Source organism: Larimichthys crocea, chromosome VI (assembly GCF_000972845.2).
Source record: "Larimichthys crocea isolate SSNF chromosome VI, L_crocea_2.0, whole genome shotgun sequence".
NCBI lineage: Eukaryota > Metazoa > Chordata > Actinopteri > Sciaenidae > Larimichthys > Larimichthys crocea.
The window spans coordinates 14,549,780-14,571,656 of record NC_040016.1 but is presented as its reverse complement, the minus strand read 5'-3'; the positions used below and the strand labels follow the sequence as shown (position 1 = coordinate 14,571,656).

The following is a 21,877-nucleotide window of genomic DNA, read 5'->3' as shown; positions in this document are numbered from 1 at the left end:
TTAAGTCTCTGTGTCCCTCAGCTTCTGGCATCATCCAGGGGTGACAGTGAGAAGGTACAGTCGGAGCTTGGCAGGCTGCAGACAGAGAATGAATCTGCTAAGACCGAGGTGAAGGAAGTTCTTCAGGCCCTGGAGGAGCTGGCCGTCAACTATGATCAGAAGAGCCTGGAGGTGGAAGAGAAGAGTGTGCAGAACAAGCTACTGGCTGAAGAGCTCGCAAAGAAAATGGTGGGTTTAGCCTGGAGGCTCAGTCTCATGCCATAAAGATGAATGTACATTACAGCAAAAAATGGACAAACAGGGAAAAACAGAACAAATGATGAAGCGAAGAACAAAACACAGTAACAGAGGAGAATGTCTGCATGATTGAATGGACCATTTAGGTATAAAACAATCTAACAATACATTTAAATCCCAGTCTTTCGAGAATATGTAGTACTACTGGTTCAAAATACAATTAGAGAGATAATGAGTCAAATTAGAGAGCTGCGTGGAGGGAAAGATAAGAGAGGAAATTCTGATAAATTGCAGTCGTGAGCAGATTCATGTGAGAAAAAGAAAAGTATGAATATAAAGGATGGGAAGAGGGAGAAAGCCAATTTTTTCTTAGTCTAGCCAGTACTTGACATAAAACATCACAAATGGTGTTCAAATTACAGCTAGTATTGGCGTTTCTTTAGCTTTGTGGCTAGATGTTTTGCACTCTGACCACAAATAAACATTAAGAAATATAAAAAAATAAAAAACAAACTGCCGTTGCAAAGAGCACAAGTCTGACTTTTCTTGATTAAGGTCAATATTCAAAGAAATCTCAGAAATCCACTTCAGAAGCTGTTCACTGAATTGCTTGTTTGAGGTTGTGGTTGAGGGCAGCAATCAGTGTCAAGGACAAAATTGTAGTTAATTCAATCTGCTGTGGTTTTATTTGCAAAGGCTGGCAAATTTAGTGATTAATGACAATCTTATGTTTTTTTTTTCTCAAAAAGTTCCTTCTAGTGACTTTGTACAGGAACGTTCATGTCACTTTGGCTTTGAAAAGTTTATTTTTTTGAGTCACAAGAACTTAAATGCCCTGAAAATCTTTTCTCTCTATCAGCTTTTTAGAGTGTTGGGATCAATAAATATTATAATATTTTTGTAATATTTATTGTTTATTTCACATCACAGATTTCTGTATTTATTTATTTAGTTTCTCTGGTTTGAAGTAGGTTAAGCTCACTTGGAAAAAGCAATGTCATGTTCTTCTGTGCATCAATCAGAGGAGCAATGAATCTGAACGTGATAACAGCTGGTTGGTTGTTGAGTCGGTGCCAATCAAACCACATTCGTGATGAAGCAGATTAACTGCTTTTGTTAAACTCTTAATAAATAATGCTGTTTTTTACTTTAATTGTTGCTGACTTAGTCTTGAATATTCATTGAATTACCCAAGAGAAAAAATCAAGATTTGAAGCAAAGGTTTTTAATTAGTTTATCAGTCAAGCTATAGTACAGCTCTTACAATATGCATTCATGATTTTAAAGATTTATGTGGTGTGATCTCTGTGCACAGGGAAATACTTCAGTCAAGTCAAGTAGAGATGAAAGTAAAAGAAAGACAGTTGGCAGAGCTCATCATTCCTTAATAAAGTTGTTGTGACTGGCTCAGTGGACAGAGTGAACCATTATTCACATCTTAAAACCTCTTCAATATTTCATGCACTGCTTCAAACCATGGTGTCCTAACCTCCCTCACTGTCTTTCCCAGACGCTGGTCCAGAAATTGATGAAAGAATGTAACAATATAACTACTCACCGCACACTTTAGTCCACTGAAGCCAGATTAAACCTCTTTCTTTTCCTAAATGGTCTCGCCTTCTCTATGGCCTCTTCAGTCTGTTCTGTTCTGACCTCTCACCTGACCCGACATCCTCTCTGGGACGCCGCCTGACAGTTTGACAAGATGTAAAACTAAACACAAGAAACCATGCAGTGATCTCCAAAAAAAATCTCATTATTCCAGCCTCTCAGGGCCTTTTCCAGCTTCATTGCCCCTGACTATTACCAACCTCCACTTACTGCATCATAGCTGTTATGCTAATGTGCAGGGTTGCGGCTTTTTGAATTTTTCCATATCTACAGTAGAAATGGGGCAGCATTGACCTAGAAAAATGGTGCAATGGAGTACATTTATCACTGTCTTCACCCCACCATCTTCTCAGCTGTCTTCATCTCTCGAAACCTCTGTCTTCTTCTGCAAGAGGCCATGCCATCGCTCACTGTCACTGCCATTCATATGCTCCTCTAAACACCTTCTTTCAATCGCCCGTCTACTTAAACCCCTTTCTATCATTACTAAAAACTCCATTCATCATGCAACCAGACATTTTCTCTCTTCGATATATCTCAATAAATCTTGCTTCAACTAAACTAAAAGATTTTCATTAACCTCTATTCTCGTCTCCTTTTTACTTATTCATAAATGAGTTGATTTCAGTTCATTATTTACTGCCAAGTCAATGTTTTGACGTGACGAGTGACCTGGAAAACGATCACATGGCTTGAAGTTAATGAACTAGATGAAGATGGAGAGGTTGATAAAGGAGTAAATGTAACTGCAGTTAAGGAGGTGGTTAATGGTGCTTTTGTTTGACTGATAATCCCCGGGTTCAGTGACTAAAGATGCAGCATTAAAAAAGAGCTCAAGTACATTATTTATGTGACAAAAGATGATTCACTGTGGGTAGCACCACCTCTTTGGAAACAGACTCACCAGAAAAGATAAATTTTTTAAATGAATACATTTGTGTTGCTCATGGTCACATTGAACTAAACATCTAAAGCCTGTAGCCATGAATGAGGACACTGAGGTCATTCCTCAGTGTTTCCAGACATTTGGTTCTTGAAGGCTTGAAGGTTTGATAAAAAAAGTAGTATTTATAATTCTAGTACAAATAATATATAAAACCTTAGATATGGTGATTTAATTAAATGAATGAATTTGTGTCCAATGTAGCTAAATCGCAGTTTTTCAGTTTATTTCATCAGACCTTTCATCAGAAGTATCGATTGAACACAAATTGTTTGATTGCGTTCAAGCCACTGGGGCGACAGCGTGGTTTAGACGCTGCCTGCAGTACACAATGAAGGAAAGCTGAAGTAAGCTCCATCATTCACTCTTCTAGATCCTTTCATCCACTGTCGATGCCTTCAGTCCCTCCCTCGGTAGTTAATTGATTTGCAATTCAGCGGCCATTATGTTTTTCTGTTTGGATTTCTGAGATGACAATGAGGTCAGGGGTTAAAATGTGTCTCACAGCTGTGTGTGCTGTCTGGTTAAATGACTCTCAATCCCTCCCCTCTCTCAGTCACACTCAATACACAATTTTCTCCTCTGTTATCGTTCCTGTTTTTCCAACATCCCCTCTTCTGGGTTTCTCTTAAGCTCATAATACTCTGTCTTCACTCCCTCGTTTCACTCCCCTCCACCCACAGGCTCACCTCATGGCTTTAGAGGCAGAGCTGTCCCGTATCCAGGAAGTGAGCAGTCACCAGAGGAAACGCATCGCTGAGATCCTCAACGGGCTGATGAGGGACCTGAGTGAGTTCAGCACCATCGTTGGAAACAGAGACATCAAGCTGGTGAGTGGGACACAAAATGCAGGTTTGGAGACATTAAATCCAACTACAAGAGGTGTTTGTCACTGATGTGAAATACATATAAAAGACATATAATATGAAGTTTTTAATAATGCTCAGTGTTATAAAACTTCTTCCCCTCTTTGGGTACATCAGTGGGACCTCCTCTTTCTAAAGTCATATCCAGAGTGCACAGATACATGTAATACACATACTATATGATCAGTGCGGCTTGCTCTCTCCAGTGAACACACCATGTCTGAGGATGTATGGGGATGTCCTAGAATATGGTGCAGATGTTGCTGTAAATAATATTTCTGTAGGTTAAAAATAGATGTAGCCCACAGGTCAGACTGACTCAGTGATGCATGAAAAATATGTTCCACAACGGTGATTCACAACTAGAATTTTAACCCCAGGGAGTACTTCTACAGTAGCCACAGGCTACATGGAAAAATTGGATAGGATTACAAATTGTTGTGAGGCTAATCTTCAGTCTATTTATTGTCACAATAACCTGTTACCAGATAGCTACCACCAGCCTGAGTCAGCAACTCCATGACACTATAGTAAGAGTAATGGATAAAGGGTTTAAGTATCCAGCTTCTGACACTCCTAAATGGTGGTAATATAAATGCACACTTTTATGCTTAAAACATCCAGTTTAAAACCCATTAAAATTTGTAACATGGGTGGTGTTGCTGCTGTCGGGAGAGTTGAGCTTATCTGATGGGGCTGTGGGCGAAGTTGCTCCACTAAAGCTTTATCACACTGTGAGATATTAAAACCAGAGACAGAGTGGAAAATTTAAAATGTCTTTTGCATCTTTTATACACATTTCTCTGTAATTCAGGTCGACATATTTGCCATCTGTGGACATTTATGAATCTTGATGAGCATTTAAAACAAAAAAAATGTGTTTATGACTCAGCAGAGGCGCTATTATGATACAATATAGTCAGCATCATATTTCCCTTGAGTATCAGGTGTTCTGTATGACACCTGAGGATAGGTTATAGTCATACCCACTGATAGATCTTGGCTGTAATATTGATTTTGACAACTGGATGTATAGTTCATCCTCCACACTTCATTTCAGAGCATCTGAGTCATGGCATCTGCTAAATGATGCTGTTAACCAAATGGATGTGCGAACAAAATGACAGAAAGAGTTTCTAAGATCCCTCCTTCCCATTTTAACTTCACAGCTGTCTTTAAATCGTCCCCACTCAATCTTAACCACACATCTCTGTTACTCTTTTAACAATCTTTCCCTCACTCTGCCTCATTTATCTCCAGCCCATGGAAATCACCGGTGTGATCGAGGAGGAGTTCACAGTGGCTCGCCTCTACATCAGTAAAATAAAGTCCGAGGTGAAGTCCATGGTGAAGCGCTGCCGCCACCTGGAAAGTCTTCAGACGGAGTGTCACCGCAAGATGGAGGAGACGGGCAGAGAGCTGTCATCATGTCACCTCCTCGTTTTACAGGTGAGGGACTGATGGAGCAACATCTGAAAACATCTGGTGTAGGAGAAAAGTTTGTTAATCCGTTAATCCAGTGGGAGAATCAGGACCAAAGCCACTGAATACTTCCTGTTGCAAAATATTAATTATAACGACAAACAAGTGACTAACAAGCACACTTCTCTTCATCAGACTAATTAATACCACTCACTCAGTAAATAAAGTCTCTGTGTATAAGGAGTACAGTCTAGACCTGCCCTACATCAAAAGTGTCATAAAGCTTAAGTTATGATTTGGCGCTAAATGAATAAAATGTAATTTAATTTCATTGAGTTACAGAGGCCTTTTTGTGATCTTAATTTACTCTGATAAAGAGCAGTGTGCTCGAAATTTCTCTCAACTGTTTATGGCAATAAAACACTTTATTTGCATCAGAGGCTTTTAGTTTTTGAGGGCTTTATTTTGTAGCTTTTGTAATGATTTGGTTGCTTGAAGCCATCATGTTCAGAGTTTTATTTGATCTTAAGTTAAATTTAAACAGGTAAAAATACATTTTATCCTTGTTGTAAATATTCTCGTGGGCAGAGGTCCTTTGCTCATCAGTATACTTTCTGCATCTGAGACGCTGTCTTTTGACTTTCAGCATGAGGCGAAGATCCGCTCTCTGACGGACTACATGCAGAATGTAGAGCTGAAGAAAAGACACCTTGAGGACAGCTATGACTCTCTGAGCGAGGAGCTGGCCAAACTCCAAGCTCAAGGTGGACTAATGCAAATTTATATCATTATAGTAAACAGAATTATCATAATTCAAGTACAACAGCAGCTTTCTCACACACTCAGAATAAATAAGCGCCAAACAAGACTAAAAGCTTGCTTTTGTTGTACTGTAGGTACACCATGTTCACCATCATAGTTCAATGTGTTACTATGATAACATGCTTATTTCTGCTGTGAAGTTGGGCATTTTAACATAAGGTCTTATGGAGATTGACTTGTTCTGTAGCCAGCCTCAAGTGGCCGTTTGAGGTTTTTGGCGCTTCCACATTGGCTTCATTTCACAGCCACAGAGGTTGGCGCTTGATCTGAACTCTTATGGTGGCAGTAGAGGAAATATCCAGGAATCAGGGATCACTAATATGTCACTATGTCAGTATGACGTTAGTCAGTATGATTCAGGTTGGATTAGGATTCAACCTCTGAGCACCATGAATCATAGTTTTTCAATAGTTGTTGAGCTATTCAAGTCTGAACCGAAACTGACACTAACACAAATAAAAAACTTCAGTAGCAGTTCTCAGTGTACCACTCAAAAATACTAAGCGTTGAAATACACAGTCAGGATGTAATAGTACATGAATTCAGCTTTTGAGGTGAAATCTAACAATTTAACCAAACCTGAGGTCCAAGGATCAATATTGTATAAAGACGATCAGTGCCGTGCATATAAAATGTACAGGTTCTGTATTTGTAATAATAGTGTCTTTTCCCCAGGCTCAGTTTAAGATTCTTTTTAGCTACGTGATCGAAATTACAAAGCAGGAGGAAAAAGTTTAACATTTGTTCAGACTCTTCGCTTAAGGAGGTGAAAATATCAATATGGTCAGACAAGCTAAACAGATTTGTGGTTGATAAATCAGGTTAAAGACACGAGGCTCCAGGAGCAAATCCAATCAGCTTTTACAAATAGTCAGCAAAACAGATCTTTGTTCAATAAATCCAAATACACTGTATGCTTGAGGTAGAATATTTGCCCGATGGAAGCATATGTTTTAAAGAAGACATTTTTCAAAGGGGAAGTAGTGTGTGACTGCACAGTTAAGGACAATATTTAAATTGATCTACATCGTAAATCTTGTTAAAATGCAGGTTTGAGATGCCAAAGTCGAATTTAAGGTTAATGCTCCTGACGCAGTCAAACAAAATCTTGATAAAGTAAAACAAAAAGACACCAAGCCTGTCACTGCATTTCAGCTCCATCGAACTAGAACTGAGGGGAAGTGCCTCGTCGCTTAAAACAATTTTATTGGCTTCAGTGGAGTTTTAGTCCTTGCCAGAGGCCTTTCCATCCTGTCAGGAAAAAGAAAAACAAGGGTAAACACTGATGAACAGCATAGGCTCCCGAACATTTCACAGCACCAGCACGAATAGATTAATGGTACGTTTGAAATTTGTGCGAGGTCCAGGTAACTGGAGAAATTCCCAGGACACAGACACAATTCACAATAAAGGCCAAAGGCAATGTAAGTCATTCTTTCAAAGGAGTCCCACAGAACTGCATTAAATAACCAGTGGGTTTAAGGGCAGGTAAATCAATTTTGGCCACACCAGAGGCAGGCGTTCCTCGAGTCATTACAGAAGTAGATAAATACAAAGAGCCGATCAAACATTGTGATGTGTGTGTGGTAGAGAGCTCGGTAATTTCATCAGCAGACACCAGGAACAGCAGTGTGTTATCAACAGATCAGATCACTGTGACACCATAGCTGTCATTTTCAATAATAGATATTATTACACCCACGGCACAACTTAGTTCGCGCTGACCTCGCTGTCTACATCAAGCAGCGGAGCTGCTGTGCTGTCAAAGTCGGGTCACTATCACCTCCTTAATCTACATTAGTGTGTTATTCTTTTAAATCAGCCTGCTCCCTCTTACTTCTTCATTTCTTCTTTCTCCTCCTGTCTTTTCTTGTAAATGTATGTTTCAGAGAGGTTGACCAGGGGGAAGCATCTCACATCTGTTCAAGATTCCTGTGATATAAAGGTAGTCATGACTACAGTGAGAGCAATTTAGCGCAATGACCCCTCACCACCTCAGCACTTAGCTGTAGTTAGCTGAGCGCTGAGGTGGTGTAGGTGTCATGTGGGTGTATTTGCCTGTTCCTTGAATGTGCATTCAAGTATACTGTGTACATGTACTTGTGCATGGGCTTATGAGTGTTTTTGCATACTGTCGCTGTCTGATGCAGGGAGTTTGCTCTTTTTCTCAGAAACTAACTCACAAAATAATCAATGTAATGAGACGCTTTTAGCACCAGAAATGTCTTTATTTACACAGTCATCAGTGAACCATTTAATTGATTTATTTTAGATGGATTTACATGGATTGTGAGCGAAAGTGGATTTATATAATATCTCTGATAGAGCCTTTTCAAGCAAGCGATACCATTTTTAATCTAACACAAGTTCTTTAAACATAGAGGTAGAAATCCCTTCTCCGCCGTTGTTGGACATGCACTCTCTCTCTAAACCACACTGCCTGCGCTGTATGTATTTACGTCCCTGCTGCTTTCCCCAGCTGCTATTTCAGCCTCACAGTAAACATGTGACACATGCAGTTTTCAGCTGTATGACACTCGTGCAGCTGGAATTTGTCGATTATCCGTCTGTACTTGTTCACATGTTCACAACTGTGTTCTTTGCATGTCATTGTGTTTGTGTGTGACACCCTCCAGTTTTATTAGCAATATGTCTCACTTCGTACTCAGTCTGCTGTGTGTATGTGTTGCCTCACTCTATGTCCACATGTGCACTGGTGTGTGTAATTGTATCCTCTCTTGTTATTTAGTCATTTGTTTTTCCTTTTGTTCCCATCTTTTGGTACCCTCTCTCTCATTATGTATGTATCTCTCTCACCCCCTCGTGTTGTCTATATCTCAGAGGGCTCTGGAGCAGCAGATGGAGTCACACCGTGAGTCGCACAGCAAACAGCTTGGCCGCCTGCGAGACGAGATCAATGAAAAGCAGAAGATCATCGACGACTTAACTGAGTCAGTGCTTCGTCGTTATTCTTGTCCTTCTCAGACAGACTCAGGCATCATTCACTTAACTTGTTTAGAAGTATTTAAAAAAATGAAGTACAGGAGTATTTTAAAGCAAAGATATAAACCTTATCAATATTCAATATCAGTATGAGGCATTTAGAAATCTCCTGGAAGATGCATATTTATCTCTTTGAGACTAGACTGTGTGGCACTATATAATGCAGGAAGCAGACAGCTTACCATCTGTCAGCTGTCTCAAATCTGAAATCCACCCTTATAAGGAGTGTGACAATGGTAAGACTGGGGAAACATGGTCTCATCTGAGTTCTCCAAAAAGTCTAGCTACAAAAGGGGCTGGAGTCAATATTTGTGAGTGGTTAAAATGACAAGGGAACTGCAGCATGGGAAGATTTTAGTGTCGAGTTGCTACTGAACCACAATGCGCGGAGACACTTGGCTGGTTTGTGCTCCTTGAAAGGATGGCCCTCAGGTGCCTCGATTTTAAGATGTTTTGTACCGGACACGATCTTCTGCAAGCAGACTGCAGGGCAAACCCTCTTGGGGGACTAAAGTACATTTCTGAGCTGCCCTGGGAGCGTTTGGTAACACCCAAGGAGCAGCTGCATAGAATTATGAATGAAGAGACATTTGGGGATGCTCTGCTTGTTCCGCTGGCATAGTCTGATTTAGATAAGCAGCTTGAAAATTCATGAGTGGATGGGTGGGTGTCAGTGAGGTAGAAAGCATCTGAAATAGGAGCAGAGTGGCCCTTCAGATCTTTGAAGCAGGGTCGGAAAAGTGGGTATACATAATAAATATTCTTCCCTGATTGAAGAAGCAGGAGGAACAGGTTGTATCTGTACCTTTATAAAAACTTTCACTTTCATGCTTCAGTTTTAACTCAAGTATCCAGCCACGATCTTGCTAATACAGCTCTGATGTGACTTACATGCATTTAAATGGTGCCTCTTCATAATTTTTTCTCCCGTCACTTTGAAAGTCAGTGCACGACACTGACTGAGCTGGAGCTTTACTCCTCAGACTGAGGAAATACAATTTATTCTTCTCATGTGATGGTGAGGTGTTGTCAGGCCACTCTAAGAACTACTCCAATACAGAATACAAGCAATCACCTGTTAAATTTGTCAACCTGTTAAACCTGTTATAAATCCCTCTGGTGTCTGGTGTGCTGTAATATTTCCTGTAAAATAGCTGAAGGTATCGTAGTAAAATTTGATGATGGGCATGGAGTTAATCGAAGTTGAATTAAATAGAGAAAAAATATTAAGGCCATGAGAGTTCATAAAGGAGCTGACCTCCATTTCCAGATTGAATCCATTGTATGACGGTCTCTATTTCTATCTTCCTTCCTGAGTTTCTATTTTTATTCAAATATTTTGGACCTGTCCACTGAAATCCTGAGTGAGCCATTGTTCACCTTTCCAGTTGTAACCAGAAGCAGCAGCTGGAGTTGGAGCAACTGCACTGTGACTTTGAACGTCTCCGGAGCCAAGAGCGTCACAAGAGCCGGCAGCTGGAGGAGCTGACGTGAGTTTCTGCTTTACTGTCCTGGCCGGCTTTCAAACACATCACCATATGGAGGCCTGGGGGCCGGCTGCCTCCTTTGATTCACGTCTTCCATTTTTCTCTGTCATTTGTCTTACTTTTGTCTATTTATTTTCCTCTTGCTCAACAGTTCCTACTGTCATTCGATTTACAGTATGTACCTCTCTCTCTCTCTCTCTCTGTGGGATCCTAACAGTCGGGTTTAGATTAGATGAAGGCTAACCCTTTTAACTCCCTCTTCACCTTTTTTCTCCCTCTTGGTCTCTTTCTTTCTGTGCAATTCTCTTTGCATCTCCATTATGTAGTTTTGGGATCAGGTAGCAGCTGGCTGCTAATAGGCCTCTATCTGCACTGACCTTTGCAGCGTATTGCGTCAGATTGGCAGATGGGTAATAGCCCACGAGTGGGACAGCCGGTCCTTGCTGCGTTTGTTCTTTATTCATGAATTATTCTGGCAAGAATGTGGTACTCATTTGGGGTAAAGGGAATCACATTTTGAATTTTTATATCTATCTGCCGTCTTTCCATGTATCCTGGAAAACCTGGAAACCAGTCATGGAAACACCTGGAAATTGATTAAAATGATAAAAAAAATAATTCTTTTAAAAGTTGTCCTGGAAAATCCTAATTAAATTTTAGCCGCTCAGTCAGATCCCCTATGTAAAACTAGGTGTGTATTTTGTTTGAAACTCGACTTGTTGGTAGAAAAAGCTGCTCAGTATGACACTTCAAAGCCGGTTTACCAGATGCTAAGCAGAATGGAAAAATGCTCCCTTTTCATTTCAGCTCCCATATCCATCAGTTTAGCAGTTTATACCAGATGTGCAACAGAATGAACTCTTTCTTTCGCATTGAGTGTAATTTTTCCGAGCCAGTCAGCAGGATACTCAGCCTAGTATCATATCTAGATGTATTTCATGACTATTTGGGGGAAAGCGCTGTCCTGTATTGTCAAGAAAAACTGTCCTGGAAAAGGTCCTGGAAAAATATTTCTGATCTGCCTGACTATATCTATCTTTCTATCTATAGATTTCTCCATGAGCGACATGAGCAGTCAAAGCAGGATCTCAAAGGGCTGGAAGAGACTGTTGTAAGTCATTATTTGCTGTCGTGATTCACTTGGCTCCCTGAGAGGCCACTGATCCACTAAAGACTCTTTAACTGCTTCAACTGCACTTTTTCTTCCCTGTGTCTCTCCCTTCATACCAAAAGGCTCGTGAGCTCCATACCCTGCACAACCTCCGCAAGCTTTTTGTTCAAGACCTCACAACTCGAGTTAGAAAAGTAAGACAGACACAACTTATCTACAAAACACACTTAGAAACTTGAACTTCTCCACATATAGGTTAGAGTAAATGTGACATTACCTAGACTTTATGCAAATTACTTTTTGGGACAGTATTTGTGCTGAAGGCTTTCTACTGTTTTTGTCGACAGAGCGCAGGGATGGAGCCTGATGAGAGTGGTGGATACATCACCCAAAAACAGAAGATTTCCTTTCTTGAAAACAACCTGGAGCAGCTTACAAAAGTACACAAACAGGTAACAATAAGCAGAAGATATAACACTATAAATCACAGTAAATGAGGCAGGAAATAACATTTTACCAGTACACCATTGCTTTAAAAATGAGGACAAATCATCTGGTTTTCCTTCGGTCCACAAGCCTGATTCTCACTATGCTGTGGCACAGCAGTAAGGCATAAATGTCTAAGCCGGATTGAGGAAAGACGAAAAGAGCGAGCCAAATTAAAATACAGAGCTGTGTGCGCTATTTGTCATTGCTCTCCTATGGGAAAAAGTAATGCTAGCACCATCAGTCATCTCACTAGAGCAACTTCACATAAAAGTCTCCTTGAAATCAGAGCTGTGGGAGCAGCGCATGCTTCCTTCAGGGAAAGGAAACCACACAACACAAAACAGTTACTCGCATTTGATAAATACAAATTAATTAATTATACAGGTGCACGCAAACACACTGAGTGTTTCTCCTCTTAAGAGCTGACACCCAAGCTCTCGAAAGCAACCTTGTGCTAGATTAAACGCACACACGTTTTACATCTTTATTTAATATTCGTGAATGGACTACAGCAGTGGACTAAGTGTTGAGTGTTGTGCTAAACGCTCTGCAAACTGGCACATACACTTGGGTTGGCAGATTGGTGAGAGCTGCACTGCAGTAGTTTGTCAGGCAGAAAACCAATCCTAAAGTGGCTGCTGGGAAACTCCATCCTATCCACCACCTGCTGATACTATGGGAGATGAAAGCCGTTGTCATAAATCAGTGAACTCCCAGTGGAAAGAAAGTGATAAGACTCCCAAAGACAGGCACTGGACAGAGCACTGGGGCTACGAGTTTCACTGCTCCTATACAAATAAAGTAACATCTGCGCGTCTATCCATCAATCAATCTGCACACGGACACGACTGCCACGAGTCCTCTTATAACAATGTTTACCTCCCATGGGAGGCGCCTTAAAAATGACTCGCTGCCAAACAATAAAGTAGTATTTCCGATCCCCTAGTGGTTCAATTGAAAGCCCTGTGTTCCGCCTTGCCCTGTTTGCTAAATCTCCAGGTCGACTACTCAGTACCTCTGCAGGGTGTGGATTAGTTAGTATGATCACGTAGCAGCAGACTCTCAGTGTTCAAGGTGCTCAGTCATTGGATTTTCACGTTTACCTTCCCCACTTGTAAGAAACATGCTGTGTGCAGCAATTTAAAACCAATAAACCTTCACACTGAAGCATTTTGCTTCATGAGCATAACCAAACAAACAAGCCTATTATCTCGAAACAACCGTGTCTTGTTTTACATGATTTAATGCCTTGACTTTATAGTACTGTTACTAACATAAAGCTTCTTTTTACTCCTTTGTGGAGCTCAGACTATTATGTAGTAAATAAACAAACTCTTTGTAGTACTTTGTACTTTGTAGGGGGTGTTTGGTAGGTCAAAATCATAGGCTGTATTGAACATGGTCGTCATATCCGTGACATCACCCACAGAGAGCTGTTTTGAAGCTTAGTGTGTGGTGGCTCTGACCGCTGCCAATTTGGCAGTTCTGCCTCCACTATCTATAAAAATGGGCAAATGTGGGTTGTGGGTGGACCTGAGGTAGCCTGAGTTACACCTGTGTGCTCAAACAAGCCACCTGTGACGGCACCCAGCTGTCAGTCAAAGCAGCCAAGCTCTTAATTATGCATAACTTTAAGTCTTAATATAATTTGAACAGGTGAGTGATATAAAAATTCACCCTCAGTACCGTTGTTGTGAATGGTAAATTAGCTATAGAGACTAAAACTGTATTATGTACCAGACTGTAAACATGTTTGTTTCTGCTGTGAAGTTGGGCATTTTAACATGGGGAGTTTTTGGCACTTCTGCAGTGGCTTAATTTAAAAAACAACAGACATTAAAAGACAGGAATCGCTTCATTAGTTCAGTAGAGGCTTTATTGTCTCAGAATAAAGGAACCAATCAATACCCCCAACCAGGATGCACCAGTGGTTAATGAGCCCATCAGAGCTTAGCACACCACAATGTAATGAAGAAGGCACCATACTAGAAAACTTTTCAACACAGATTTAGATTATAGAAAGTGTTTTCAAACTGCATTTTATTTATTTTTACATGAGAAAACACTTCAAGGATGAAGCCTAACTGGTTGATTTTTAAAGAAAATATGTATCTGGTGAACAAAAATTGATGCTTCCCTGAGCTTTTCTGTCAGATCTTCCACCAAAGGGATGAAACAGTCTCATGATTAAACAACTTCAATTACCTTCATTTCATGTTTCGTTATTTTTTTTGTACCTAATGTTACAGACACATTGTACAGTGATGTTAGTGAAGGACACAGTATATGACTGAGGCACATCGCTTCTATACCTGCATTTTTTTTTCAGATGTGTTAGCCTTTACTTTGAAGTAGTCAAGGATATTGCCTCAACATAAAAGGCTGTACAGGTTGCCTTTCCCTCAGACATTTTTCACATCAGATCACACTTGACTCTCTGTTCCACCCCACTGCACCTATTTGGCTCCAACTGACAGAAATGTTCCAGTTCAAACTAGGGGGCTTATATGATCACTTTGCTACTCCCATTGTTGTATATTGCACTCGGTATTGTTGTGCACTTCTTGTCACTAAAGGGGAGGATGTTTTCCCAGTGGAAGGGGTGTCAGTAGAAGTGATACTAGAAAAAAAAGATGATTCTTGCTCTTCAAACCAAACACAAGAGCAACAAAGTGAAGCATTAAACTCAGGTCCCAAAATGGTACATGTAGCAATTTAAAGGGACTCAAGCCTTTCATAAATTGTATTCAGAAAATGTTGAGCTCATCAATATCCTTCATGTATTAGAGGATATACTGCATGGTTACAATCCCTGAGATCACTGTATGTGTTCTTGTGTGTGACAGCTGGTACACGACAATGCAGATCTTCGCTGTGAGCTTCCAAAACTGGAGAAACGTCTTCGGTCTACAGCTGAGCGAGTTAAGGCGCTGGAGGGTGCACTGAAGGAAGCAAAGGAAGGAGCCATGAAGGACCGTCACCGCTACCAGCAGGAAGTGGAGCGCATCAAGGATGTGATGAGGGCCCGCAATCCGTTCCGCCGGCCCCATGCTGCGCAGATAGGTAAGACGTGCACAGCCATCAGTTATACCATCAGTCAGATGTTACACGGCTGCATGTTATTTCAATAAAAGCTGTGTAATCGAATAAAATCATGACAATACAGCGGCATGTTCTAATCTGTAGGTTGACGGTGATCCGGCATCTATACATTAAAAGCTGATCTGTGGGTATTAAAGAGATAGGTTGTTTTTTTTTGAAGTAGGGTTGTATGAGGTATTTATCCATAGTCAGTGGTTACCTACAGTAGACAGCTGTCAGTGCACTGTCAGTTTGGAGAAGCAGACAGAAATCTCAGCACAGAAATAGAGCAAAACACTGCTGTGGACAGGGTCAAGAGAAAAACATGTTTTAGCCATGTAAAAAAATCAATATCAGTTTAAACGTACGTTATAGTGAGGATATTATCACTTCACCTTGCTGTCAGATCTGCAGCATAATACAGTTTGTGCGGCACAGTCAGGGTTAGGCGTAGGAATATGTAAGCTCTACGGCTCTAAGGCATTCAGTGCCGGGACTTGTGTTATCTCTTCTCAAAACTGGAAGCACGCTGACCGCCAGCTACTGTAGACAGCACATATAGATAATTACCTTATACAATCCCACTTTAAAATAATCCAAACTATCCTTTCAACATGCTGTTATTATACTGCTGATTAGACATTAATTGCTTTCCTATAATTCTCACACTTCAGTCCACAATTAAATCAAATGCTGACCACTGTTTCCAAGCCATATCGTTTCATTTTATTGAGTCACATTACATATTATATAGTCATATTCTTCTGTGTGATTTTTTAAGTACTTCTCGAAACAATAAGTGCAATCACCACAGTAATTTATGCTGTGCAATGAGGAAATATATCAAGTACACTGAAATTCAGTTCTGTCTTTAATTTATGAACAGTAAATGTAATTTTAAATCATTCATTGGTATTGTCTAAAGTCCTCTGCAGCCAATTGTATGATGATTGATTAAACAAAAATCATGCTGTACACCTCTAGTTTTAACAATGCATATTTCTTCACAGTCTAAATCAGCAGCAGTAGCATTAAGTAAGAAATAGTAGAATAGACAAAGATAAATGTCTCAATATACTGTTAAGATTAATATAAATGACCATATGAATTATTGTAGAAATGATATAATGTGAAATATGCATTCTCTCCATCAGTCCATCACATAGCTTCCACGTGTAAACTCTTGCTTATTATGTCACACCATTTTATCTGTATCTTATCTGGCATTTGGCCTTGGTGTTCTCTGTAAGAAATCTTTTGCACGGTGCATCCATCCCTGTCATGTCTCTTCTGGGTGATTTCCTTACAGGCAACATCCATGGTTGGATTTGCTTCCCTCATTCTCCATCATCTGTCATGCCTTCCTTCCCCTTACCAGAATACTACATATTCATACACCTCCTCTTCATGCATGAGCAAGCTTTGAGACAGGTTTTCTGCACCAGTGTTGTTCCATATTCAGGAACTGAAAGTACCTCAGGTTCGCTACCATGGGACTGTAGAACTATTAGAAACAGGCAGACCACTGTAAAACAAATGGTATATAATATGTAATGTTATAGTTATATAAGATTTACATTTCTGAGAGAAATAATACTTATTAGAAAAGCTGTATAATCCATTTTAATCACAGAGATTCATTTCATCTCCGTGCCGAAAGAAGATAATTGCATTTGTGCTTTTGAATTCTGTGTGAAAGAAATGAGAGAGGCATGTGCTGCTGTGAGAAAATGAGTTATTGATTTGAGAGTCTTTTTTTAAAAATAACAATTTTCAGTTGAATATTATACAGAGGCAACAGAGGATAACTTATGTTGTAGTGTACGTTAAAGTCAGCCTAAAATCCCATTAATCTTTTTGTACTGAAAAATAATCGTTTTTATTCATTTTTTATTTTTTATTATTTCTTTATGAAGCAAAGAAAAAAGGGTCTTTGGGGGGAAACTCATTTTCATCTCAGCCGGTTGGAAAGGTGTATCAGTGTCTGTGTTTGATTGACAATAGCTGCCAGAGTGCCGATGTTACACCACAGGGAGTGAGACACAAAGTAAACAAGCACTTGCATTGTAGCCTGATGTAAAGACAGTGTGTTGTTATCACTAACAGCACACTGTCTGCACATGACATTTAGGCAGTTTGTTTATTTTGTGTCTCATTCCCTGGTGGTATATGGACCACACCAGCATCTAAAGGGACAGAAGGGACTATTTTAGGTACATTTAGACGTTGCTTAATGTGCAGCAGCTAAGCAACAAACTGACGACAGCACTTTTCTGAGATTAACATTTTTTTTTGGTGTCTTGTGCAACAAGCTACTGTATGGTACCAGGGACACTGAAACTATTTTCTGGAAGAGGGTGCTGTAAATATTGGGGCATGGACAAGGTCAGACTGAGAGCAAACCAATTTAATTTTCCCCTGCTGACCTTTGACGTTATGGACCGATCTGCTTGAAAGGGTGCTGGGAGGTGACACAGTCAGTACCACCTCCTGTACCTGCCTTACAGTGGAGACCTAACTGACAATTAGGCTGTCACACCCCTACTTCCAGTGTCTGTGTGCAGGACAAGACGTGTTACTAAGTTATATAAGAAGACTGTAGCAGTGAGGTCAATGTGGGTTGTTGTTCAAAGTATGTGACTTAACTGTTGGGTCTGCCCATGATGAACCCTTATGGAAGATTTGATTAGCTCTATCATGGTTTTTATGGCAGCCATTAGAACAGTATACAGTGCCTGTTCTAATGCCTGGACGCCTCATGAAACACAAAAATGTAAATTTCTCTCCTTTGTTTGGTTTTGGTTCGTTTTTCAATGTAAATTTCTCTCCTTTGTTTGGTTTTGGTTCGTTTTTCCCGTTTGTTTTTTATCCTTTAACAGAGGGGGAGGAGATCAGAGGACAAATTTTATACAGAGCAGATGTGTTGTTGTGGCAGCCAAAAAATGCAATTTGATTTGAGTTGGACTTTAATGTATTCTCAGTATTCCACTCACATTAAAAATGTATTATATTTTGCTACAGACTACAGTGTAGCACTACCCCTGGAGAACAAAATAAATATGTTTTTGTCCTTCTTGGATGAATCACTCAGCAGATAAATTCTGTTTTCTCTCTAACAGCCAAGCCTGTGCGTCCTGGCCACTTCGCACCATGCTCTCCCACCAACCCCTTCTTCATCCGAGGCTACGGCGATCCCCACCCCATCCCTTTCTGCAAAGCTGCTTTCCACAACAGCAACAACAAGGAAGCAGCTGCTCCTGCTGCTCCTGCTTCTCCTGTTTCCCCTGCAACACCAGAGGATGAACCCAGGTTACCCGAGACCAACTCCAACCAGAACAGCCCCACCAAACACCTTGAGTCCCAAAACAATGATTCACATGACAACGACGCTCAGGATAACATGTGAGTAAACCCAGTTACATGTGATAGAAATTGTGATTTAACATCATGGAGTAATTCACTGCATTCATTTGCCCAGCTCTGATAATAACACAATACCACTCTGTAGACCTGGTTGACCTGGGCATGAAAACCAAAGTTGCAATACCTTGAGCGGCTGCTGTGACGTAAAGCTTTACATACTTTGTACCAGCTTACTACACATACTTTGTAGCACAAAGAAGGTCTTAAGGTCAAGATCAAGATCTCTTTCTTCTGTTCACAGGCTTCCAGCTGAACCACTGAGCCGAGCGGACAAGAACACTGCAGAGATGCTTGATTCAGAAAATGGTGAGCCCTGCTCAGATGAAGCCTGTTAAGATAATGAGAAATATTATGATTGAGACCAGAGGGGGTGAATTCACTTCTTATTATGATTGTTTTTTTAGAGGTTGCCATTATGCTATCATCCCAGCCATTATGTTTGAAAGTTGTTTTATATACTGTTGCAGAGGGGTGGCCGTTAAACCAGTTTATAGTGATTTCCTTGCTGCTATGCTAACAATGTAATGGGCTTGCAGTCTTGAGTGTAATTCTGACCCACTGGTGAGTTAGGATGAAGGTTTCAGCATAGGTCAACAGTCTTTGGATAAAGTGTCCATATATTTATGGGGATGCTGTCATTTTAAAAACCACTATGGAAATCCTCTGTACGTAGATATTAAAAGATAATGCTGTCACCTGGGGCCTTTGTGCATCTACATGTGTGTGTGTGTGTGTGTGTGTGTGTGTGTGTGTGTGTGTCTGCTCCCATCAGTAACAGACTCTGGAGGAAATAAATTAGGCTTGCGGTATCATTACTCAGCCAAGCAGACAGGCTGAGGTGGGCACTCAGCCTAACCCAGTGATGACAGCTGTAGAGTTTTGTAAAAAAAAACCAAAAAAAACAGGATCTCTTCGATTCTCCAGGAATATCATTAAAAGTCTATCAATCTGCTGCGACAGCACCTTACTTTTATTAAATAACAGATATTAGTGATGCTGTTTCAGAGAGGTTTCAACCCTGCCAACATTCAGGGAAAATACTGATATTTCTTCCGTTTTATGGCATGAAACAATACTGGCAGCAGTTCAGATTAGATTTGTAAATGTTTGTACCATTAACCATGCAACTGTAAAACTTTCACCGAAAATGTACATCTGGCTTGTACACTGTAATGTATTCTGAAGTCAAACTAAGAGGAAAACTTCCTTCTGGTCCATCAGTGGTGACTTTCACCACTCAGTTTCCTGAATTTCAATAAGAGCTTATGGGAAAGTTTAAAACTCATAGCTCTGCAAAGTCTCGTAACCCAGATCTGTTGGTATTTGCAGTAGTTTTAGTCTGTTGAGTCAGTTGTAGCCTTGACAGTTCCTGTTAGGATAAGATTTTTATTTATTAACTGTCACCGCTTTCTTTTAAAGAGATTAAACTGAGCAGCCTTATAATCCAGTCGAGCATGAGGTCCCTCGATAATATCCATCTCATCAAACTGAAGTAAACTGTCTTGCGTGAATAACAATGAATAAATGCACGTGGGCTGGAGATGCAGAAAGAGCTGAAACTTCTATGTTATTTCAGGGTGTCAAAATGTTTTTGTTACATAAACAAACAAGTCAATAGTCAGTTTTGTGAGATTAATCACTGTCAGGGTATAGGAAAGCACAGACCTCTAAGGCTTAATAGAGTAGCACCTAGTAGAAGTTTTTTATAACATAGCACTCTTCTTTAAAACACCTGAAAAATGAATGCAGTTAATTGGCCTCCACAAAATGAAACTTTGATCCACGAACAAATGAAAAGAGCCAGCCTAAAGGTCCCATTTTCCATATAAATGCTGTGTAGAATTGCAGCTCTATCAACCTGTAAGAACAATTGTCCTTGTCCTTTTATGCAAGGAAGCTCCTATTGTTAGCTGTACTAGTGGTATCCTAATAGAGAAATAAAGCCTGTCCTCATCAGAAAAATGGCAGAATTTGTAATTTCTTCAAACAGTATGAAATTACTAGTTTTTACATTTTCCTGACAAGCAACCTCTGGCAGTCAGGACTTTTGTTTAAACAGCGTGAAATTACATATGTTTATGTTATATCTTTGTGAAAGCTCTTCAGGGGGAGGTGGCGGATAACTTAACATAACTGAATCACATAGTTTTAGTTGTCTAAACTTCAAAAAAAAAGAAAAAAAGTGCTCCTTTTGTGTCTCTGCTTGGCTGATTGGGTCACCAGATCAGTAAAATGCACACAAGGGATGTTTCAAAAGCACTGACAAACACCCTATTCATTCTATTTATGCGTCTCAGAACCAACACATTATGCAGCTGCTTGTTCCAAAGTCATCTATCTCCAATGGCTTTGGGCTGTTTCAGTTAAAGGCATATGTGTCTGTGACAAACACACTTATTCCCTATTTTACACACCACCAACCCTCTCACTGTGCACCAGCCTGCATCCTTATGCACCTCTTTCTGTCCACAGGAAACACCACAGATATCAATGACAACAGGTAAGACGGGTGCACCGTCTGCACAGCGTTACTGCAAAACACCTGCTGCTGTTTGTCACTTACTCTATGCTTCCACGTGGTCAGTGTCCAGTCGAGACCTCTAACACCTGACTGAAGTTCCTTAAATATTAACTTTTAAAGAAGATAATCAGATGTCTTTAACTCTCATTTAACTCTCTAATACCTCTCATACATTTGATAATAATCGGTAATGGGTAAAGAACATGTTGAAGTATGGCACTGCTACATTTCCCTTGCATGCACTGATCCTCCCTTTGCCTTAAGACTAATTACTGTAACGTTACTGACTTGCTTCCCTTCACTGCTGTGTCTCTCTGCTCCATCACTGCCCCCTTGCTGCTGCCACTGCCACTGCTCCTGCACCTCCTCCTGCTGCTGCTGCTGCTGCTGCTGGTGATGAATCTGTTGACGATGCTGCGACCACCACCTTTGATTCTGGTGTGTGTTGGTTAGCATGTGTCTGAATGTGAATTCTGTGTCCAGAACTGACATCTATGACAATCAGGACCCAGCCAAACTCTACAGCCTGCAGCCCGAGGCTTCAGCCAGCTAATAGTCCTGAGCAGGTAAGAGCACAGACAAAACACATCTGCAGAAGACAGGTTCATGAATCAGAGGTGGAAAATGAGTCCATGAACGTACAAATCTCAAAAAGTTACTAAGCAACCAAAGCCTTACACCACTGAGCATATCAGTAATAGGTTTGACAGAGCGTCTGAAAAAATTCCCCTGACTGATAGATGGAGAATCAGAAGCCTTGAAGCTACATGAGCAGCTTTTCTCCATTTTAGTTTGATTTGGTTCTATTTCTACTGAATGTATTTACTTATATTCAGAAATAACTTAATGTTATGACAGCCT

The 21,877-nt window shown here is 40.4% G+C and overlaps 1 protein-coding gene across 4 annotated transcripts in view; it reads left to right on the top strand.

The window, feature by feature from the left end:
* kif5ab (kinesin family member 5A, b) overlaps positions 1 to 21,877 on the top strand; it is a 61,272-nt gene that overhangs the window by 34,864 nt on the left and 4,531 nt on the right. For 2 of the 4 annotated variants that reach the window (XM_027279845.1, XM_027279844.1), the window contains 15 exons: positions 22 to 228; positions 3,475 to 3,621; positions 4,918 to 5,106; positions 5,726 to 5,843; positions 7,791 to 7,846; positions 8,743 to 8,852; positions 10,293 to 10,394; positions 11,442 to 11,502; positions 11,625 to 11,696; positions 11,850 to 11,954; positions 14,838 to 15,054; positions 18,192 to 18,474; positions 18,737 to 18,801; positions 20,968 to 20,995; positions 21,522 to 21,582. In XM_027279845.1, coding sequence (XP_027135646.1) covers positions 22 to 228; positions 3,475 to 3,621; positions 4,918 to 5,106; positions 5,726 to 5,843; positions 7,791 to 7,846; positions 8,743 to 8,852; positions 10,293 to 10,394; positions 11,442 to 11,502; positions 11,625 to 11,696; positions 11,850 to 11,954; positions 14,838 to 15,054; positions 18,192 to 18,474; positions 18,737 to 18,801; positions 20,968 to 20,995; positions 21,522 to 21,582 — 1,821 coding nt within the window. Of the gene's footprint in view, positions 1 to 21; positions 229 to 3,474; positions 3,622 to 4,917; positions 5,107 to 5,725; positions 5,844 to 7,790; positions 7,847 to 8,742; positions 8,853 to 10,292; positions 10,395 to 11,441; positions 11,503 to 11,624; positions 11,697 to 11,849; positions 11,955 to 14,837; positions 15,055 to 18,191; positions 18,475 to 18,736; positions 18,802 to 20,967; positions 20,996 to 21,469; positions 21,583 to 21,877 lie in introns of all 4 variants that reach the window. The other 2 variants (XM_027279847.1, XM_027279846.1) reach the window with 2 other exon arrangements.